The 22,094-nt window shown below is 52.4% G+C and overlaps 2 protein-coding genes across 4 annotated transcripts in view; one reads left to right on the forward strand and one right to left on the reverse strand.

Annotated features, from left to right (window-relative positions):
• The window catches only part of LOC132399519 (ceramide synthase 2-like), a 138,409-nt gene extending 121,991 nt beyond the window's left edge, over nucleotides 1–16,418 (forward strand). For all 3 annotated transcript variants that reach the window (XM_059979975.1, XM_059979976.1, XM_059979978.1), the window contains 6 exons: nucleotides 8,214–8,264; nucleotides 11,064–11,156; nucleotides 11,928–12,056; nucleotides 12,822–12,928; nucleotides 13,517–13,670; nucleotides 15,142–16,418. In XM_059979975.1, the coding sequence (XP_059835958.1) occupies nucleotides 8,214–8,264; nucleotides 11,064–11,156; nucleotides 11,928–12,056; nucleotides 12,822–12,928; nucleotides 13,517–13,670; nucleotides 15,142–15,267 (660 nt within the window). In that variant the 3' untranslated portion in view covers nucleotides 15,268–16,418. The remainder of the gene's footprint in view (nucleotides 1–8,213; nucleotides 8,265–11,063; nucleotides 11,157–11,927; nucleotides 12,057–12,821; nucleotides 12,929–13,516; nucleotides 13,671–15,141) is intronic.
• Nucleotides 15,549–22,094, reverse strand: part of setdb1b (SET domain bifurcated histone lysine methyltransferase 1b) — a 115,548-nt gene continuing 109,002 nt past the window's right edge. The window contains exon 22 of the mRNA XM_059979973.1: nucleotides 15,549–20,405. Coding sequence (XP_059835956.1) covers nucleotides 20,288–20,405 — 118 coding nt within the window. The 3' untranslated portion in view covers nucleotides 15,549–20,287. The remainder of the gene's footprint in view (nucleotides 20,406–22,094) is intronic.

A 22,094-nucleotide genomic window follows, 5' to 3' on the forward strand; every position in this document is an offset into this window, starting at 1 on the left:
CGGTGACCAGTGGTGTGCCTCAGAGATCTGTTCAGGGACCCCTACTCTTCGTGATTTTTATAAATGACCTGGATGAGGAAGTGGAGGGATGTGTTAGTAAGTTTGCTGAGGACACAAAGGTTGGGGTGTTGTGGATAGTGTGGAGGGCTTTCAGAGGTTACAGCGGGACATTGATAGGATGTAAAACTGGGCTGAGAATTGGCAGATGGAGTTCAACACAGATAAGTGTGAAGTGGTTCATTTTGGTAGGTCAAATATGATGGCAGGATATAGTATTAATGAGAAGACTTTTGGCAATGTGGAGGAGCAGAGGGATCTTGGGGTCCGAGTCCATAGGACACTCAAAGCAGCTGCACAGGTTGACTCTGTGGTTAAGAAAGTGTACGGTGTATTGGCCTTCATCAATCGTGGAATTGAGTTTAAGAGCCGAGAAGTAATGTTGCAGCTATATAGGACCCTGGTCAGACCCCACTTGGAGTACTGTGCTCAGTTCTGGTCGCCTCACTACAGGAAGGATGTGGAAGCCATAGAAAGGGTGCACAGGAGATTTACAAGGATGTTGCCCGGATTGGGGAGCATGCCTTATGAGAATAGGTGAGTGAACTCGGCCTTTTCTCCTTGGAGTGACAGAGGATGAGAGGTGACCTGATAGAGGTGTATAAGATGACGAGTGGCATTGATCATGTGGATAGTCAGAGGCTTTTTCCCAGGGCTGAAATGGTTGCCAGAAGAGGACACAGGTTTAAGGTGCTGGGGAGTAGGTACAGAGGAGATGTCAGGGGTAAGTTTTTACACAGAGAGTGGTGAGTGCGTGGAATGGGCTGTCCGCAACGGTGGTGGAGGTGGATACAATAGGGTCTTTTAAGAGACTTTTGGATAGGGACTTGGTGCCTAGAAAAATAGAGGGCTATGGGTAAGCCTAGTAATTTCTAAGGTAGGAACATTTTTGGCACAACTTGTAGGCCGAAAGGCTTGTATTGTGCTGTACGTTTTCTATGTTTAACTCAGTCCCCCCAATATTTGTACCTGCAAAGAATGGAGGGAAATGGATCGTGTGCAGAGACCTGGCTTAATTGGAAATTATATTTGGCTCAGACATTGTGGGCTGAAGGACCTGTTCCTGTGGGGTACTGTTCTCTGTTCAAGACTCCTGTCATCTTCTCTCCCCAATGGAAGGGGAGTTAAGATGATGGGGTGTGATAATTCTGAACCATAAATGGATAACAACTGAGGCGCAAGGCGAGTGAAGTGAAGTGTTACATTTTGGGAAGTCATAAGATCACAAGACAAAGGAGCAGAATTAGGCCATTCAGCCCATCGAGTCTACTTCACCATTCCATCATGGCTGATTTACTTTCCCTCTCAACTCCATTCTCCTCCATCCTGCCTGTAACCTTTGACACCCTGATTAATCGAGAACCTATCAACCTCCACTTTAAATATACCCAATGGCTTAGCATCCAGATCTATTCCACAGATTCACCACCCACTGGCTAAAGAAATTCCTCCTCATCTCTGTTCTAAAGGGACATCCTTCTACTCTGAGACTGTGCCCTCTGGTCCCAGACTTACCCATTTTAGAAAACATCCTCCTCACATTCTTCGGGTAGATGGAGCTCGTCAGCCTGGGAAGACAGTCCATCTAAGAGAGGGAAAACTGATTTCAAACCTCTGCTGCCTTGCAGCCATACCCACTCATGGGAAAGGCTTCGGGAGTAAACCCTGAGGACAAATCCAGAGCTGGAGTCCCTAAGGCAGCCCGACGTTGTCTTCAACCTCGCTCTGGCAACTCCTGCGACGACACCGGTGGCAAGCTGTATGGGCCCTTGCCCTTCCCTTGGAGAACATCGGTGTCATGGAGAGGGGAGACTTGCTACATGGGCAACTGCTGGTCTTTCACACAACCTTGCCCAGGCCTGCACCCTGGAAACCTTTCCAGGCGCAGATCCATGGTCTCACGAGACCAACGGATGCCACCACCTCACGCTCACTCTGTCTCGGCCAATCTATAGGTTTCAGTAAGATTCCCCCTCCATTTTCTAAACTCCAATGAGGACAGGCCCAGAGCCATTAAACACTCCTCATACATTAACCCTTTCATTCCTGGGATCATTCTCGCGAACCACCTCTGGACCCTCTCCACTGCCACCACATCCTTTTTCAGATAAGCAGCCCAAAACTGCTCACAATACTCTGTGTGGTCATGGGAATTTCACAGTGAACCGTATGGCCTTGGGGAGTGTGGTAGAACACAGGGACCTGGGAGCACAGGTAAATGATTCCCTGAATGTGCTGATGCAGGTCGACAGGGTGGTGAGGAAGGATTTTGGTGCCCTGGCCTTTATCAGTCTGTTGCACCATTCCACCATGGCTGACTTATTACCCCTCTCAACTCCCGTCTCCTCCCTCCATGACCTTCAACGCCATTACAGATTGAGCAGAGAAGTTGGGAGTCACGCTGCAGTTGAACAAGATGTTGGTGAGGCCGCACTTGCACTGAGGTGTTTAGATATGGTCACCTCGCTATGGGAAAGAGTGCAGAGGAGATTTAAGAGGATGTTGCCAGGACTTCAGGGCCTGAGTTACAGGGAGCGGTTGGACAGATGGACTTTATTCCGTAGACTGTAGAAGACGGAGGGGGTGACATTATAAAGGTGTATAAAATCATGAGGGCATCGACAGGACGATTTCCCCCCACCACTGAGTTTGTGAAATCGGGGCCAGGGCATTAAGGTGGAAGGGGAGAGATTTAACAGGAACCTGAGGGGCAACTTCTTCACCCAGAAGGTGGTCAGTCTATGGAACGAGCTGACGGAGGAAGTGGTTGAAGCAGGTACATTAACAAAAGACACCGAGACAGGGACACGGATAGGAAAGGTTTAGAGGGATACGGACAGTTACACGGATAGGAAAGGTTTAGAGGGATACGGACAGGTACATGGATAGGAATGGTTTAGAGGGATACGGACAGGTACACGGATAGGAAAGGTTTATAGGGATACAGACTGGTACACAGATAGGAAAGGTTTAGGGGGATACGGACAGGTACACGGATAGGAAAGGTTTAGAGGGATACACGGATAGGAAAGGTTTAGAGGGATACGGACAGGTACACGGATAGGAAAGGTTTAGAGGGATACACGGATAGGAAAGGTTTAGAGGGATATGGACAGGTACACGGATAGGAAAGGTTTAGGGGGATACGGACAGGTACGCGGATAGGAAAGGTTCAGAGGGATACGGACAGGTACGCGGATAGGAAAGGTTCAGAGGGATACGGACAGGTACGCGGATAGGAAAGGTTCAGGGGGATACGGACAGGTACGCGGATAGGAAAGGTTCAGAGGGATACGGACAGGTACGCGGATAGGAAAGGTTCAGAGGGATACGGACAGGTACGCGGATAGGAAAGGTTCAGAGGGATACGGACAGGTACGCGGATAGGAAAGGTTCAGAGGGATACGGACAGGTACGCGGATAGGAAAGGTTCAGAGGGATACGGACAGGTACGCGGATAGGAAAGGTTCAGAGGGATACGGACAGGTACGCGGATAGGAAAGGTTCAGAGGGATACGGACAGGTACGCGGATAGGAAAGGTTCAGAGGGATACGGACAGGTACGCGGATAGGAAAGGTTCAGAGGGATACGGACAGGTACGCGGATAGGAAAGGTTCAGAGGGATACGGACAGGTACGCGGATAGGAAAGGTTCAGAGGGATACGGACAGGTACGCGGATAGGAAAGGTTCAGAGGGATACGGACAGGTACGCGGATAGGAAAGGTTCAGAGGGATACGGACAGGTACGCGGATAGGAAAGGTTCAGAGGGATACGGACAGGTACGCGGATAGGAAAGGTTCAGAGGGATACGGACAGGTACGCGGATAGGAAAGGTTCAGAGGGATACGGACAGGTACGCGGATAGGAAAGGTTCAGAGGGATACGGACAGGTACGCGTGTAACTCCCTGGGTCGCCTCAGGCTCGCTCAGCTCGTTCCCGTCTAGGGGGAGCAGCCTTCAGCCCCGCCAAACTGGGTAATCAGCTGGTGTGGATGCTGTGTGATGTCCCCGCCTCGCCCAAAAACAGACAGCACACCATATGCGATTAAATGAGTACAATTTATAAAGGTTACTATAACTAAGTGATTAATAACGATACAGTATATATGAAGAGAAAATTAAAGAAAAGGCGCCAAACTTATCAAAGTCCAAACCACTTCGTGCACAACCGTTGGAGCTCAATTACTGAAGTCTTCTGGCCACCATTCGATCCCCTCCGAACTCCTCGACTCGCAGCTCAGGACCCTCCGAGTGGTCAACCAAGCACATCTAGCTTCAACCCCCCCCCTCCTCGGAGAATCTCCCGGCCTCGGACCCCCCTTTGGGGTCCGATCCTCGCCCAGCTTAGAGCATTGCGTCCTCTCTCTCGACCCCCTCGCGCCGATCTGCCCAAAAGCCCGTCAACAAAAGCTTACAGACTCAGAAGAAAGAAAATTAATCCCCATTTGGTTTACAAAGGAATACCATTCTCGTTATCAGTAAATTAGCATTCCTGCTAGTTAACAAAAAGAAGAAACCCTCTTTACACTCTCCCTCCACCAAATAAAAGTCATGTCCTCATGACTACTAAATAACTCGCCACCTTTCCTGCCAACACACCATAACCCAAGCACAAACAGGGACATCTCCTCCCCACACAGTAAACCTCACGCCCTGTTTTTCAGGCGCTACTTAGGCCAACTATCTGGGAGTTCCCTAACCCTTCTGAGACCTCCGTACCCCCTCACCTAAACCCTTCAGGCTCGGACACAACTGGGGATACCTTGGGCCCACTACCACCTCCTCTCTCAACCTCTCACTCATGCCTCACACTGCACACAGCTAACCCTCCCCGCTACACCTGACTCAATGGGAGAAGGGCCAAAGGTCTCTTCCTCAATCGAGGGAAAGTCAGCAAAAGGCAGCATGTACCACACATCCAGCACATCATCCATCGAATCTGTATTCTTCCTCATTCCTGTGATCGGTAGCTGCTGTTTGATCTTCTCCAAACGGAAACACGTGGCCTGCACTGCTCCCGCAGTCTCTTCAGCCTCCTGTTCAGTATTCACTGCACTTCTCTCCAGCTTTTTCTTCCTCATGACTTCTTCCAGATCAACTTTCAGGTTTTGCACTTCATTTGAACTGTCGATGGTCATCTTCAGGTTCCCTTCAAGTTTCCGCTTCTCTCTTCTGAGATTCATCTGTAATTTCTTCACCTCTGCAAACTCCCCTCTCCGGGTTCTCAGTTTGCTATTACCCTCAGTCAGACAACTTTCTTCATTCTCTCCAACTTGTAAGTCTTCCGACTGGTTCCAGATCACTTTCTCCAGTCTCTCCGTCTTCATTTCAAACTTGATTCCGTAGAGACAGTCTCTCACGAGCTGCGACCTTCGCCAGCCCTGGCACGTGTCCCGAAAACACTTTAACTCGGTAGTTCTCAGCTGCTCACTTCATATTCTCCTGAGGCAAATCCAAATACCAAGAGATCATCCACATACACCAAAACTCCAAACGCCTCCACATCCCCTATGGTCTTCCACCTGCCCTGCAGGAAGGTTGCAAGGGCTCCAGATATGCCCTGTGGCATCTTTTCGGACCCGAAGACTCCTAGGGAACTTATAACGGCCGTCTTCTCCTTGTTGGCCCCACTCATCGGGATCTGGCAACATCCACTCCTCAGATCCAGCACCTTAAACCACTTCACACCACTCAGACAGGCCATCGCCTCTCTGGCCCTCAGGGCCATATTCTGCTCACGGACAGTGCGCCTCTTCAACGCAATATAATCCATACACACGCTGCCTACATCTTCCACGGCTGTAGGGGCCAGTCGCCGCAACCTCTCTCTCTCCGAGGTGTCTTCAGCAGTCAACTCCCCTCCCTTGTGGTATTTCGCAGCGTCCACGAAGAGGGTCTCACCATCAGATACTTCCCCCAGGCCGTACCACCACTGGCTCTTGTTTGAATTCGTTATCAGCCCAATGCTGCTACACACGTCCGCACAAGCAGCTCGAAACCCTGGGTGCATCGACAATGCCTCCAAACAGCGCTCACCCGCCTCCTCCGGGCAGGCTCCCAAGCGCACCAGCAGGATTTTGGTTCTCTCTAGAACAGAAACGCTGCCCGTCTCAACAGGGTCCGGACACATCAGCATTAACGATTCATGAACCTCAGTCTCCTCCACATTTGCCTCTAAGAACTCCATTTTCACTGACCAACAACCGTTGTCTGGATAATCACCGACACTGGTACCCCGAATCTCCAGTGTCCTCAATGTTGTCAAGGGTAAATGCTTCCAATAACGGTTATGAAACAAACTGTACAGCAACTTCACCGGCGCCCCGGTGCTGAGGATGGCTTTAACTTGCCTTCCATCCATCCGTAACAACACCTGTGCGCATGGCCCCTCTAAGCCTTCAGGAATAGAGTCTGCTCCTTTCGGGAGTTCCTTGGTACATTGCTGGGAACGTGCTCCCCCAGAGACCCCAAGCCGTTCCCCCACTGGGCCTCCTCTAAGTTTCCCGACACCTCTCGAATCAACGGAACAACTGATCCCCTTGACAGATCCCCTTGGCACCACAAGCAATTTATCTGCCCCCCTAGGCAAAAAGGGATACCCTAAAAACTTCCCACCAATCTCCTGCCACGGATATGATAAGCCCCCCAGCTGCGGCATTTGACTTCCAGTCGAACCACACGCATTTTCCCACACTTTCCCAGAACTGGCAGCGGTCACTTCGAGGTAATTGCGCCCGACAGTTCTAACAAAGTCACCAGCCCGTCTACTCAAACTTTCAACCTGTCCCTGTCGCTTTTCCTCAGCCAAGCACTGCCACTCACCCAACAACTGAGGGGTCTGCTCCGCCCACGCCTCCGCCCCTTTAGGGCTGGACATTATTCCAATAACCGGGCGGAGCTCACCACTGCTGAAACATCCCAACCTGTCACTCCTCAATCTCCAAACAGTACGGACAACCCATGGTCCCACCACCATTTCGTCAGCCAAAAGCAACCACCCCACCCAACACACACACCGCGATAACCAGCAATCGCACACCCACAAAGGCACACCAGCTCTTCGCCGCAGACACAATTTAAAGAGGGTGATCACACAGCTTCCACAGAAATCAATCCCGGACGAGCCCCCACAATGTAACTCCCTGGGTCGCCTCAGGCTCGCTCAGCTCGTTCCCGTCTAGGGGGAGCAGCCTTCAGCCCCGCCAAACTGGGTAATCAGCTGGTGTGGATGCTGTGTGATGTCCCCGCCTCGCCCAAAAACAGACAGCACACCATATGCGATTAAATGAGTACAATTTATAAAGGTTACTATAACTAAGTGATTAATAACGATACAGTATATATGAAGAGAAAATTAAAGAAAAGGCGCCAAACTTATCAAAGTCCAAACCACTTCGTGCACAACCGTTGGAGCTCAATTACTGAAGTCTTCTGGCCACCATTCGATCCCCTCCGAACTCCTCGACTCGCAGCTCAGGACCCTCCGAGTGGTCAACCAAGCACATCTAGCTTCAACCCCCCCCCTCCTCGGAGAATCTCCCGGCCTCGGACCCCCCTTTGGGGTCCGATCCTCGCCCAGCTTAGAGCATTGCGTCCTCTCTCTCGACCCCCTCGCGCCGATCTGCCCAAAAGCCCGTCAACAAAAGCTTACAGACTCAGAAGAAAGAAAATTAATCCCCATTTGGTTTACAAAGGAATACCATTCTCGTTATCAGTAAATTAGCATTCCTGCTAGTTAACAAAAAGAAGAAACCCTCTTTACACGCGGATAGGAAAGGTTCAGAGGGATACGGACAGGTACGCGGATAGGAAAGGTTCAGAGGGATACGGACAGGTACGCGGATAGGAAAGGTTTATAGGGATACGGACAGGGACACGGATAGGAAAGGTTTAGAGGGATACGGACAAGTACACTGATAGGAAAGGTTCAGAGGGATACGGACAGGTACACGGGTAGGAAAGGTTTAGAGGGACACGGACAGGTACACGGGTAGGAAAGGTTTAGAGGGATATGCGACTAGTTTAGATGGGAATATTGGTCAGCATTGACAAGTTGGGGAGAAGGACCTGTTTATATGCTGTGTGACTCTGTACCTGTGGGACAGGGTTACTGAGTCCTGCCTTTAATGCAGTCTGGTGTCTGTCGTTTGCAGAAACCTTGGTTCTACGACTTGCGGGAGACGTGGAAAGGGTTCCCGATCCAGGTAGGATAGTAATCTGCTCCAGGAATGCCTGTCCCCCCCACCAGCTACAGATCATCGTGCCAGGTTTCGATGCTTCCCCAAGGGGACAGGAGGTTTGGAAAGGTTAAGGGGAGATTCACCGGCGGCATATTGGAGATGCTGAGGGAACTGCCTTGCAACAGAACCCATGGTGGCTGCCACTGTGAACTGCGCACAGCAAGATCCCGCAGAGTAGTGTGCAAGTGTCTAAGGTTGGGGGTGGGGGAAGAGGATGTTTCTGAGAACAGAAGAGTGGTGGTGGGGGTTTGACCATCCATGGTGCCCCCACCTGTCAACACCACCTCCCCTGTCGATGCTCCCTCCTTCAGTTTCACCCCTTCCCATCATGCTGTATAGTGCTGCCCTCCCTGGGATACCCACACTGAATCCCAGCTCCCTCGATCTGTTCTTGTCTTGGGTGAGAATACTCCCCGTACTTATTCTGGGAAATCGGACTCCTCCTGGTACCCTGAGACTGGGACAGAACCAACAACAGGAGCTGGCAATGTCAACCCATACCTGGCCCACTGCTTTGGATCTTCCTACGCGGGGAGGCAGGGGGCTGGGTGTTTGAACCTCACTGGAGAAAGTCTCAGTGTCCACTGTCGATGTCGTGCCTCTCTCCTCCTACATACGTTACCCTCACAGTCCTGTCTCTCTCTCCCCCTACAGACGATGTTACCAGCACAGTCCTGGATCACTGTCGATGTCCTGTCTCTCTCTCTCTCTCTCTCTCCCCCTACAGACGATGTTACCCTCACAGTCCTGAATCACTGTCGATGTCCTGTCCCCCTCTCTCTCTCTCTCTCTCTCTCCCCCTACAGACGATGTTACCCTCACAGTCCTGGATCACTGTCGATGTCCTGTCTCTCTCTCTCTCTCTCTCTCCCCCTACAGACGATGTTACCCTCACAGTCCTGAATCACTGTCGATGTCCTGTCCCTCTCTCTCTCTCTCTCTCTGTCTCTCCCCCTACAGACGATGTTACCCTCACAGTCCTGAATCACTGTCGATGTCCTGTCTCTCTCTCTCTCTCTCCCCCTACAGACGATGTTACCCTCACAGTCCTGAATCACTGTCGATGTCCTGTCCCTCTCTCACTCTCTCTCTCTCTCCCCCTACAGACGATGTTACCCTCACAGTCCTGAATCACTGTCGATGTCCTGTCCCTCTCTCTCTCTCTCTCTCTCTCTCTCTGTCTCTCCCCCTACAGACGATGTTACCCTCACAGTCCTGAATCACTGTCGATGTCCTGTCTCTCTCTCTCTCTCTCTCCCCCTACAGACGATGTTACCCTCACAGTCCTGAATCACTGTCGATGTCCTGTCTCTCTCTCTCTCTCTCTCTCTCTCTCCCCCTACAGACGGTTACCCTCACAGTCCTGTCTCTCTCTCCCCCTACAGACGATGTTACCCTCACAGTCCTGAATCACTGTCGATGTCCTGTCCCTCTCTCTCTCTCTCTCTCTCTCTCTCTCCCCCTACAGACGGTTACCCTCACAGTCCTGAATCACTGTCGATGTCCTGTCTCTCTCTCTCTCTCTCTCTCTCTCTCTCTCTCTCCCTACAGACGATGTTACCCTCACAGTCCTGAATCACTGTCGATGTCCTGTCCCTCTCTCTCTCTCTCTCCCCCTACAGACGATGTTACCTTCACAGTCCTGAATCACTGTCGATGTCCTGTCTCTCTCTCTCTCTCTCTCTCTCTCTCTCTCTCTCCCCCTACAGACGATGTTACCCTCACAGTCCTGAATCACTGTCGATGTCCTGTCCCTCTCTCTCTCTCTCTCTCTCTCTCTGTCTCTCCCCCTACAGACGATGTTACCCTCACAGTCCTGAATCACTGTCGATGTCCTGTCTCTCTCTCTCTCTCTCTCTCCCCCTACAGACGATGTTACCCTCACAGTCCTGAATCACTGTCGATGTCCTGTCCCTCTCTCTCTCTCTCTCCCCCTACAGACGATGTTACCCTCACAGTCCTGAATCACTGTCGATGTCCTGTCCCTCTCTCTCTCTCTCTCTCTCTCTCCCCCTACAGACGATGTTACCCTCACAGTCCTGAATCACTGTCGATGTCCTGTCCCTCTCTCTCTCTCTCTCCCTACAGACGATGTTACCCTCACAGTCCTGAATCACTGTCGATGTCCTGTCTCTCTCTCTCTCTCTCCCCCTACAGACGATGTTACCCTCACAGTCCTGAATCACTGTCGATGTCCTGTCTCTCTCTCTCTCTCTCTCTCTCCCCCTACAGACGATGTTACCCTCACAGTCCTGAATCACTGTCGATGTCCTGTCTCTCTCTCTCTCTCTCTCTCTCTCTCTCTCCCTACAGACGATGTTACCCTCACAGTCCTGAATCACTGTCGATGTCCTGTCTCTCTCTCTCTCTCTCTCTCTCTCTCCCCCTACAGACGATGTTACCCTCACAGTCCTGAATCACTGTCGATGTCCTGTCTCTCTCTCTCTCTCTCTCCCTACAGACGATGTTACCCTCACAGTCCTGAATCACTGTCGATGTCCTGTCCCTCTCTCTCTCTCTCTCTCTCTCTCTCTCCCCCTACAGACGATGTTACCCTCACAGTCCTGAATCACTGTCGATGTCCTGTCCCTCTCTCTCTCTCTCTCTCCCCCTACAGACGATGTTACCCTCACAGTCCTGGATCACTGTCAATGTCCTGTCCCTCTCTCTCTCTCTCTCTCTCTCCCCCTACAGACGATGTTACCCTCACAGTCCTGAATCACTGTCGATGTCCTGTCTCTCTCTCTCTCTCTCCCCCTACAGACGATGTTACCCTCACAGTACTGGTATTACATGATCGAGCTGGGATTCTACTGGTCTTTGCTTTTCACCGTAGCCTCTGATGTAAAGAGGAAGGTAAGGGGGTTCTCTGATCTGTGTCCCCATTTTTGTTCACTGATCCAGGGACACAGAGTGGTGGGGGGGGGGTGAGGCCACCCCGAGACACGGGGGTGGGGTGGCCCTCTCCCAGTGAAGGATATTCTAGTGCTGGAGGGGATTCCCTGTGGTTACCCCCACCCCCCCCAGATGAGAGGGTTGTCCTATTAAACCAGGCTGGTTTTCTCTTCCATGTCTTTAGCAGGGTGGGGGGGGGGGGTGGAATTTACTGAAACATCAGATCTTGAGGGAATGTGTCGGAGAGGTAGAGATGCTTCCAGTGGTTGGAGAGTCGAATGGGGAGGTGCAGTTAGAGGACTGTTGTTTCACATGAGATGTGTGGGAACTCCTTACAGTTGGTCTGTCTGTCTGTCTCTCGATCAAACGCTAATCAGATACTCACTCACCAATCCTTGCCCTCAGGATGTGACCCTGTGGAATGGGCACTACTTCTCCCATTATGAGGAGGACTCTTGGGGTGGGATGGTGGGCAGAGATCTGTGGAAATGGAGGTCTGAACCTGGTCTCCCTGCCCCTGTGCCCAGGATGATTTGTGATGGGTGGATTACTCACAGGTTCCCTCCATCTCTATGGGCCAGGGATGTAAGTGTGCGCAGGAAGGCTCTAGGGCAGAGGCCAAGTGTCAAAAGCATGGAGAGAGTTGAGTGAGAGGAAGGGGTAGATTAGGAGTGGGTTCAGCGGTTGTGGATATGTCTCACACTCCACTTCCCTCTCTCTGCCCTTCAACAGGACTTCAAGGAGCAGATCATCCACCACGTGTCCACCATCATCCTCATCGGCTTCTCCTGGTGCACCAACTACATCCGTGCTGGGACTCTGGTCATGGCTGTGCACGATGCCTCAGACTACTTCCTTGAGGTAGAGCGTCCGCCTCACATTCCCATCCAAACTCTGGCCCTGGCCATGTCGTCCACTCTCATCCCCTCCTGACCTCTCACCTTCAATCCTAGTTGTACTGCCCTCTGACCTCTAACCCCTAAACCTTGTCATTTCTGACGTTGCCATTGACCTTTTACTTAGCCCCCTGCACTGACCCCTCACCCTTAACCCATCATTTTGACCTCTTACCCCTCACTGTATCAAATTCTCACCCCTAATCCTTGCAGTCACCATCCCAACCTCTCACCCTCAGACTTCACTCCCCCTCCCATTTCTGCCTCAAATTCTACCCTTTAACCGCCACCTTATAGATGCTCTCTGACCTGTGACCCTTCCCCACCCCAAACCTGTGTTGACGGTCCATCAGTGATCCGGCATCCTCAGGCCAATGTGTGACCTTTCAGCCCATCGAATCTGTGCTGACCACCAGCCACCAATTTACACTGATCCCCACTCCATCCTCCTCACACTTTCATGAGCCCCTCCCAATTCTACCCCTCACCCACACATTAGGGCCACTGCACATCTTTGGGGTGCGGGAGCATCTATGGTGAAACCCGGAGTCAAGGTACACTCTCTCTCACACACACAATATACTGGAAGTCCCGTGACAGCACTGCGCCACTGGGCTGCCCATTTGTTTAACGGAGTGTAGAGGCTTTCTCTCAGTGATTGGGGCTGCATTGGATGGGGAGGGCACTAGGTGATCCAGACTACTCTCTAATCCTCTTCCTATGCCCGCAGTCTGCCAAGATGTTCAACTACGCTGGCTGGAAGACGACGTGTAACTGCCTCTTCATCCTCTTCGCTGTGGCTTTCTTCACCACCAGGCTCATCATCTTCCCCTTCTGGTACCTGCATGCTCCGCATTCCTGCAGCGCCTATTGGTCACCAGCTACTAGGCTGCAGTGCAACCCCCTCCTCACTGGGGCATGTGCACAGCAGGATCCCATATGCCCTCCACAATTCCTCCTGTGATTAGGTGCTGGGATCTTGCTCTGGCTGTGCAGTCGAGGCTTTGCTTGGATGACTTCTGATTCTTATTTGGGGCAGATTGTGTGATGGGACGGTGTAGAGGGAGTTTCACTCTGTGTCTGACCCCGGGAGTGTGTGATGGGACAGTGTGGAGAGAGTTTCACTCTGTGTCTGACCCCGGGAGTGTGTGATGGGACAGGATAGAGGGAGTTTCACCCTGTGTCTGATCCCGGGAGTGTGTGATGGGACATTGTGGAGGGAGTTTCACTCTGTGTCTGACCCCGGGAGCGTGTGATGGGATAGTGTAGAGGGAGTTTCACTCTGTGTCTGACCCCGGGAGTGTGTGATGGGACGGTGTAGAGGGAGCTTCACTCTGTGTGTCTGACCCTGGGGGTGTGTTATGGGATGGTGTAGAGGAAACTTTACCTATGACCAATGTGACCCACTCTCTCTCCCCTTGCCAGGATCATCCATTGCACTGTGATTTACCCCCTCGAGCTTTACCCTCCCTTCTTCGGGTATTACTTCTTCAACGGAATCCTCGTCGTTCTCCAGCTCCTGCACATCTTCTGGGCCGCCCTCATCCTACGGATGGCCCTCAAGTTCATGACTGGGAAGGTAAGTAGCTCGCTTGCCAATGGAGGTAACGGAGATGAAGGCAGGGTGGCCAGTGTTCAGTGATACCCTGGTCCGGAGGGTTAAGGTATGTGGGGTCCAAGACAATCTGGCTAATCAGATCCAACATTTGTATTCAGAGGGAAGGACACTTCCACGAGACAAGAGGTCCTGCAGATGCTGGAAATCTTGAGCAACACACCAAAAATGCTGCAGGAATGCAGCAAGATCCTCCTCTGCCCAAAACGAGATGCTACCTGACCTGTATGATGGTAAACCACTGGAATCTGTGTTGGAAATCTTGGGATTGCATGTTACTTTGAATGTCAATGTAGAACTGTAACAGAACAGGCCCTTCAGTGTGCCATATAGTTCTGAACCAGTTAAACTAGTAACTAAACTGATCCCTTCGCTGCACATCCATGTGCCTGTTTAAGAGCCTCTTAAATATCTATATCATATTTACCTCGACCAGTACACTATGTGAAAAAATACTAAATTGAACTTGCCCCTCTCACCTTAAACGTCTGCTTTCTGGTATGAAAAATTATGACTGGGGGGGGGCGGGGGGAAGATTCTGACTGATTATGGTCAATTAGTTCTCCCCTCAGCCTCCACCGTTCCACCTCTCTTTATAGCACAAGCCTTCTAATGCAGGGAGCACTCAGCTTCCTGTTTTGCCCCACCTCCCCCCAGTTACACTCAACACAATTTCGTCCTCTCCCGGTCTGGTGTCACCTGCTAATGGTTCCAACTCTCACCTCCATTTATGGTCCAGCATGGTGTGCTCCTGCTCATCTCCCTCCATCAGTTCTCTCCGACCACCACCCATCATCTCAATAACCCGTTTCCCCTGCCTCCCTTTCTCTGCCTTGCTTTCTCATTCATTTGCCATGGTCTCCCAACTCCACTCCTCTCTCCCCTCTTGAATTGGCACCACCTACCTGTCCTCCCTTGCATCCTCCTCAGCCCACCAATCACCTCAGGCTCCTGCCTCAGCACTTTCAACCCTCATCTCCACACTCTCAATCCTTCAAAGGTTATAGGGAGAAGGCAGGTGAATGGGGTCGTGGGGGCTTGGTGGAAATCAAATGACATAATTCTGTTCCTATGTCTTGACAATCCCACCCCCTCTCCATTCTCAGCCCTGATGCAGGGTTTCAACCTGAAATATCAACACTGCCTTCCCCTCCATAGATGCTGCTCAACACATTGAGATCCTTCAGTAGATGGTTTGTTGCTCCTGATTCCAACATCTGCCATCTCTTCTGTCGCAAGGATAGGTTTAGGATATGAGCCAAACTGGGGCAACTGGAACTAGCTCAGATGGGAATCTCAGTCAGCAGGGGCTGGTAGGGCCAAAGGACTAAGTGACTCTGAATAAAACATTTGGAGGACAGGGGAATCTTGACCCGAGTTTTAGTATCTCTCTCTCTCTCTCTCTTCCCCCCCCCCCCACCCACAACCTACACAGATAGTGGAGGATGAACGTAGTGACCGGGAAGAGACGGACAACTCAGAGGACGAGGAACCGGTGAAGAATGGCCCAGTGTCCAATGGCCACACAGCGCTCAACAGCAACCACAGCAAGACTGACTAGTGCTTGCTATTCCTTGGGGAGGAAGTGTGGGGAAGGGAGGGGGAGAGAGAGTGGGGAAAAAACTACACTCCCCCTCCATTTCCTTCCTCTCCCTCCTGGTAACAACTGCACGCCAGATGGGGGAAATAATATTTTTTAACGTTAAGTGGGGGGTGGGGAGGGGGAAAGAGAGAGAGAGAGAAAAATAATCACAGCTTTAATATATTAAAAGAACTAGCTGGAGAAATGAATATCTTAACTAGCCCTCCCTCCCCCCTCACCCCTCTCTGAATTTTTGAGAAGGTGGTGGGGGGGGGGGGGTGAATGATGTGCGGTTATCTAAAGGAGGGACAGAAGAGGAGAAGATACCCCAAAGCTCTTGAATAGTGGGTCTGTATGCCTCCAAGCAGTATTTTCTTTTTAGTTTGCTTATTTACCACACTCCTTCCTTCCTGGACTCATCTTTGGAGGGGGGTGATAGAGGGTTGGTTACCATGGTGGGATCGCACCTTGTAACATGCAATCTTTTGTTTCTGAGGAGCATTTCTTTAATAAAAAGACAATAACTCGCTTTGGAAAGCTTGAACAGCTCGGTAGGGGGAGAGCTGTGGAAGGTCTGGGTGCCTGGAGAATTGCCAAGAGGGTGAGGGTCAGCTCACAACTCACCCACTGACCTCCTCTACAGCCCCATCCAAGGCATTGCTTGGCTGTGAGAGGAAGAGGGATGTTGAGGATGCGAGTGGGAAGGGGAGACTGTCTACTGTTCCGACTCCCCATATCAGGAGTGATAATAGGTTTTGTGATTGGATGGGGAGGGGTAGGGAGTCTAGTCGTGAATTCATTGCATCCCTATACAGCACTTGGAGCTCCCTGGGGAAGAGGTAGGAGAGGTAGGAAGCGCTAGGCAGGAGTGGAGATTATCCGAGATGTTCAATTAATTTCCCCTGATCCCACCACGGGCCACAGTGTACCAGGATCTCAACCCCACCCCCTCCCCCAGGGTCTGTCTAGTCCATTTACTACACTCTGTGGGAAGGGGCGGGATGGTCTAGATTTGATGTTACATTTATGACACTGAGATACATATTGTAAATAAGAAAAGAAAATGAGATGTTGGGATGCCTAAAACAGTTTGCAATTAATTTTTTTGATTAAAAATCCATTTTAAAAGATGCAGGTGTGGTTGTTCCTGCAGATACACCACTGTTCTCATTCCTGGAAGGATAAGAAGGAATTGTCCATTTTAGCCGTTTCCCTTGTCCCTTCTCCCCTTTGTTTCTGCAATTCTCTTAACCTTCTGCCTCTTTGTTTCCCTTGTTCCTCCCCCCACCCCCCAGTTTCTGTTTGCTCCCCTGAATTGTTTTCTTCTATTTTTTTGTCTATTTCCCATCTGTTTTGTGGTTTCTGTTGCCCTCGTTTGTTTCTGTTTACATCATTTCTACCTCCTCTCAAACCTCCATTTCTTGAGTGAGGGTTGATCAGTGCTAGTCTTGAGATCTCTGACGGTCTCCAATTGCAGACCGAGTGGAGAAACCCTTGTGTTGTGGGCTGTGGAGCAAGGGCTGCCCCTTGCTCTGGGACCGAGCTCAGATCCCTCACCCTCCCATGGGAACAGGGTGACCCTGTCAAACCAAATCCTGTACATCCCAGCGAGTCCAGGCTGCTCGTGATCTTTCCAGGGATGCTCCATCTCTGGGGTGAGGTGCTACACCCTGGACCACAAGTATTACTTTACAGTGAAGGCTGCAGTAACTCTCCATCTCTGGAGTTAGCCAAAACCGTGAATAGTGCTTCAATGTCTTGTGGGGTTTTCTTCAGGGGGAGACCTGGCTTAATTAGGGAATTTGGCCTGAGAGGTCTTCCCCTGATGTATGCCTGCTGATATGGAGTGGACAGTACATAAACAGGCTGAACTGTTTACACCCCACATGTCATTGTGCTGTGGGAGGGACACTCTTCCCCACACCAGTTTGGGAACTAACCTGGCTCCCTGAACCCATGACACAGCCCCACTTTGATCAAACTGTACCTCAGCACATTTGAAGAAGCATCCTATAATTGGGAAGATCTGCTCTCCAGCTCTGCAGATTTTCGGGGGCCTCTGCTGTGGCATTCTGGAAAAGGTAGCTCTGGATGTTACTGCACAGGGCAGTGTGTCCATTACTGGACAGCCTGAAACTGGAGCTTGTGGAGACCCGGGCTGGAACAGGGTCAGAGTCGCACAGCATGGAAACAAGCCCATTGGCCCAACTGGTCAGCATTGAGCTAAGATCCCATGCGAGCTACCGCCATGTTTAGCCCATAATCGCTCTAAACCTTTCCATCCACATACCTGTCCAAGTGTCTTTTAAATATTAATGTACTTGCCTCAACCACTTTTGAGGGCTATAGGTAAGCCTAGTAATTTCTGAGGTAGGGACATGTTTGGCACAGCTTTGTGGGCCGAAGGGCCTGTATTGTGCTTTAGGTTTGCTATGTTTCTATATACTGACCACCCTCTGGGTGAAAAAGTTACCCCTCAGTTCCCTTTTAAATCTCCCCCCTTTCATCTTAAACCTGTGCCCTCTAGTTCTTGAGGGCTATGGGTAACCCTAGGTAATTTCTAAGGTAAGAACATGTTCGGCACAGCTTTGTGGGCCGAAGGACCTGCATTGTGCTGTAAGTTTTCTGGTTTTCCAATCCCTGTGCATTTAGCCTATCTCTGCCCTACATGGTTTTATACACCCTTCAGACTCTTACGTGCCAAGGTACAAAAATCTCAACCTCTCCCTGTAATGCAGGCCCTCGGGTCCCAGGCAACATCTCTGTTAATCTTTGTACTCTTTCCAAGTTAATGACACCCTTCCTATAACAGAGGGACAAAAACTGTACACAAGGCTGCAGGTGCAGTCTAATTAACATCTTGTACAACTGCAACATAATGTCCTGTGTCAGAATGCCGAAAGAGCCAGGAATAAAGTCCATCATTTGTGAGTGAAACAAATTCCCCTTTCTCTGCTACAGAGACAAGCTAAGGGTGTGCACCTCCTGATGTTTTTCTCATCTCTGAACTCTCTCAAGTTACCAGATTGGCTCTTAACCAGCTGCTGCTTGTGGGATCTTACTGTGTGCAATTTTGGCCCACAATGTTGTGCCAAACCAATTAAATTAACATTCATGTGCCTATCTAAGAGTCTCTATAATGTTTGTCTCGACCACTATCCTGGCAGTGTATTTTAGTCTGTAAAACCATGACCTGCACATCTCCCCTCTCACCCTCTGGTATTAGAAAATTCAACCCTGGGGAAAAAAAAAGACACCAGCTGTTCACTCTATCTCTGTCTCATAATTTTATAACTTCTATCAGGACTCCTCTCAGCCTCTGACGCTCCCGAGAAAACAATACAAGTTTGTCCACCCTCTCCTTATAGTTCATGCCCCTCTAATCCAGGCAGCATCCTGGTGAAACTCTTCAGCACTGTGATTGTATTGAACGGTGGGGAGCCTGGAGAGGCCGAGTGCCTCACTCCTGTTTTCTTGTCATGTCTCTTGAGAGAATGCCTGAAACCAAGGGCTGGGAATCCTGTGCTGAGTGACGTTCCTGACCAGTGCCTTGTAGTCAGGGGAAACAGGACACTCCCTACTTCTGAGGAAGCTCGACACCATCAGGGACCAAGCAGCCACCTATCCACACCCCCACAACCCAAACAACCCCTTCCTCCACCAAGGTTACTCACCTGGGCTATTCTGCCGGAACCCTTTGTAGTGGCTGAAGTCCCGAGGTGGGGTCAAATCCTGCTCACTGATCGCTCCCGCAACCACAATGTACCAGAAGGTAGAATGGGCTTAGAGTGGCCAAGTGGCACACACCTGACCCTACTGGTTCACGCTTCTTTGCTGAAACTCGCCCTCATTAAATCATGGAACTCCTCACCAAGCCCTGCGTGGGAGGGGTGCAAAGACTGGACACCGATACCAACCCTCCTCAGCATTAAACACCAAGCATCGTTGGGCTGCACCTTCAAGATAAGTACGGAGCCGCAGAGACGAGCAGTTTTAAATAAAAAAGAGAATTGATTGTGTGGTTTTATTTAGTGACATGTACAAGAGGTGTAGGTGTGGGTGTGGGTGGGGGGCAGGCCCACCGAGTATGGCTGTTTCTTAAGTCCGACATTCGTAGTCTCCTTGGGCACCCGGAAGGCATCATCTTCAAGCGAGATGTGTAGGAGGAAGTGCCGCTGTCTGTCACTCCTGTGACACTGTCCAGGTCCTGTGTGTGGCTCCGTGCAGCAGGACAGCATCCAGGGTGATTGAAGAGGTGGGGAAATGTGTCCAGACCAGAAGGTGGGGGAGGGAGGAGATAGAGTATTAGGGTAATGGATGACACTCACATTAAACAGAGTCTGCTTATTTCATTCCACATGGAATGGACAGTGGGGGGTGGGGGGGTGGTATTCTAACGTTGGAGGAGTGCCAAGGGTTTAAGTGATGGGGCATTAACTGGCCAAGGGAATGAGGGGTAACAGAGACCCCCTTCAATAGGCAGGAGTCTCCCCACCCAGGCCACTCTAAGGGGGGGATGGGAGAGAGAGGAGGGCAGAGTGGGGGGGGGGGGGAAGGAGGATATATATATAGTAGATTGACTGACCGAGCTTTGAGTGTGTTTGGCAGGGCTGCATATGCTAGTGGGGCAGATATTAACCACTCCCCCAACCCTTTCGGTTCTACTTGGTGGGGGTCAGTTGAGAGCATCAATGTCCCAGGAAATGCTTGTTCCTAGACAAGGGACCCAGAGCCCTTCTCAGGAAAGAGAGGGTGGTTGTGGGGGTTTTAAAGACAATTCCAGGCTAGGGGAGGGAGTAGGTGGGATGCAGTGAGCCCTGCACACGTACTCTCTCCAGCCCCACCTCCATCCATCATTGGAGGGGAGGGGTCTCTCCAGAAATGTCCCAGGAACCCAGCAGGGAATCCCACCGGTAGTGAGCCAGCAGGGAGTTGGGGGTGAATGGTGGCTGGGGTAGGGGTGCCCCATTGGCCATGTCGGGAGGTGGGGGGGGGGCACCTACAGGAGCCTCCCCCTGCACTCAGTGGAGCCACAGCAGCACAGTAACTGTTTACCCTCTACGCTCCCCACCTCGTAGTTGTAATCCCAGGTAAGCTCAGTCCCAGCTCGGATCCTCCTGCAGAAGACACGGAATGAGGGGAGATAACAGACTTATCTGCATCAATCACCTCCCACCTTCCCTCCCTGTGCTCCTTCCCGCACTGTCCCAGCACCCAGTGTAGGGGCAGACTGGGAGAGAAAAGAGTTCTGCTTCACCTCCAGCTCCCCAGCGCAAGACCCTATGCACCACCTGCAGCCTGGATTTGCTGCCCTGCATAGTGCATGCACATGCCGTTACAAATACGGAAATGTTCATCTGTTCAACCGAACGCATATCCAATCCCACAACCCCTCCCACTCTTAGAAATGGACATCAGCCCCACTGCTGAATTTCACCTTCCTCTGTATCCTTCCCTCCCAGAAGTCTTTCTGGTTATTTAAGCGGTCCCATCGTTGGTGTTTAACCCTTACAGGCCCAGTCACACTGTGGGTTGTGATGTCATTGGAACCTAAACCAAGCCTACTTTCTGGCAGTCTCCCCAGCCGGACAGACCCTGAGCTGTGCACCCCGCTCCCCGGCCGGACGGACCCTGAGCTGTACACCCCGCTCCCCGGGTGGACGGACCCTGAGCTGTGCACCCCGCTCCCCGGGTGGACGGACCCTGAGCTGTGCACCCCGCTCCCCGGCCAGACGGACCCTGAGCTGTGCACCCCGCTCCCCGGCCGGACGGACCCTGAGCTGTGCACCCCGCTCCCCGGATGGACAGACACTGAGCTGTGCACCCCGCTCCCCGGGTGGACGGACCCTGAGCTGTGCACCCCGCTCCCCGGGTGGACGGACCCTGAGCTGTGCACCCCGCTCCCCGGGTGGACGGACCCTGAGCTGTGCACCCCGCTCCCCGGGTGGACGGACCCTGAGCTGTGCACCCCGCTCCCCGGGTGGACGGACCCTGAGCTGTGCACCCCGCTCCCCGGCCGGACGGACCCTGAGCTGTGCACCCCGCTCCCCGGGTGGACGGACCCTGAGCTGTGCACCCCGCTCCCCGGGCCGGACGGACCCTGAGCTGTGCACCCCGCTCCCCGGCCGGACGGACCCTGAGCTGTGCACCCCGCTCCCCGGCCAGACGGACCCTGAGCTGTGCACCCCGCTCCCCGGGTGGACAGACCCTGAGCTGTGCACCCCGCTCCCCGGCCAGACGGACCCTGAGCTGTGCACCCCGCTCCCCGGGTGGACGGACCCTGAGCTGCGCACCCCGCTCCCCGGGTGGACGGACCCTGAGCTGTGCACCCCGCTCCCCGGGTGGACGGACCCTGAGCTGTGCACCCCGCTCCCCGGCCGGACGGACCCTGAGCTGTGCACCCCGCTCCCCGGGTGGACGGACCCTGAGCTGTGCACCCCGCTCCCCGGGTGGACGGACCCTGAGCTGTGCACCCCGCTCCCCGGACGGACGGACCCTGAGCTGTGCACCCTGCTCCCCGGCCGGACGGACCCTGAGCTGTGCACCCCGCTCCCCGGGTGGACGGACCCTGAGCTATGCACCCCGCTCCCTGGCCGGACGGACCCTGAGCTGTGCACCCCGCTCCCCGGCCGGACGGACCCTGAGCTGTGCACCCCGCTCCCCGGCCGGACGGACCCTGAGCTGTGCACCCCGCTCCCCGGGTGGACGGACCCTGAGCTGTGCACCCCGCTGTCCTGCCAACAGACCCTGAGCTGTGCACCCCGCTCCCCGGGTGGACGGACCCTGAGCTGCGTACCCCGCTCCCC

This window comes from Hypanus sabinus, chromosome 9 (assembly GCF_030144855.1).
Source record: "Hypanus sabinus isolate sHypSab1 chromosome 9, sHypSab1.hap1, whole genome shotgun sequence".
NCBI classification, from domain to species: Eukaryota; Metazoa; Chordata; class Chondrichthyes; order Myliobatiformes; family Dasyatidae; genus Hypanus; species Hypanus sabinus.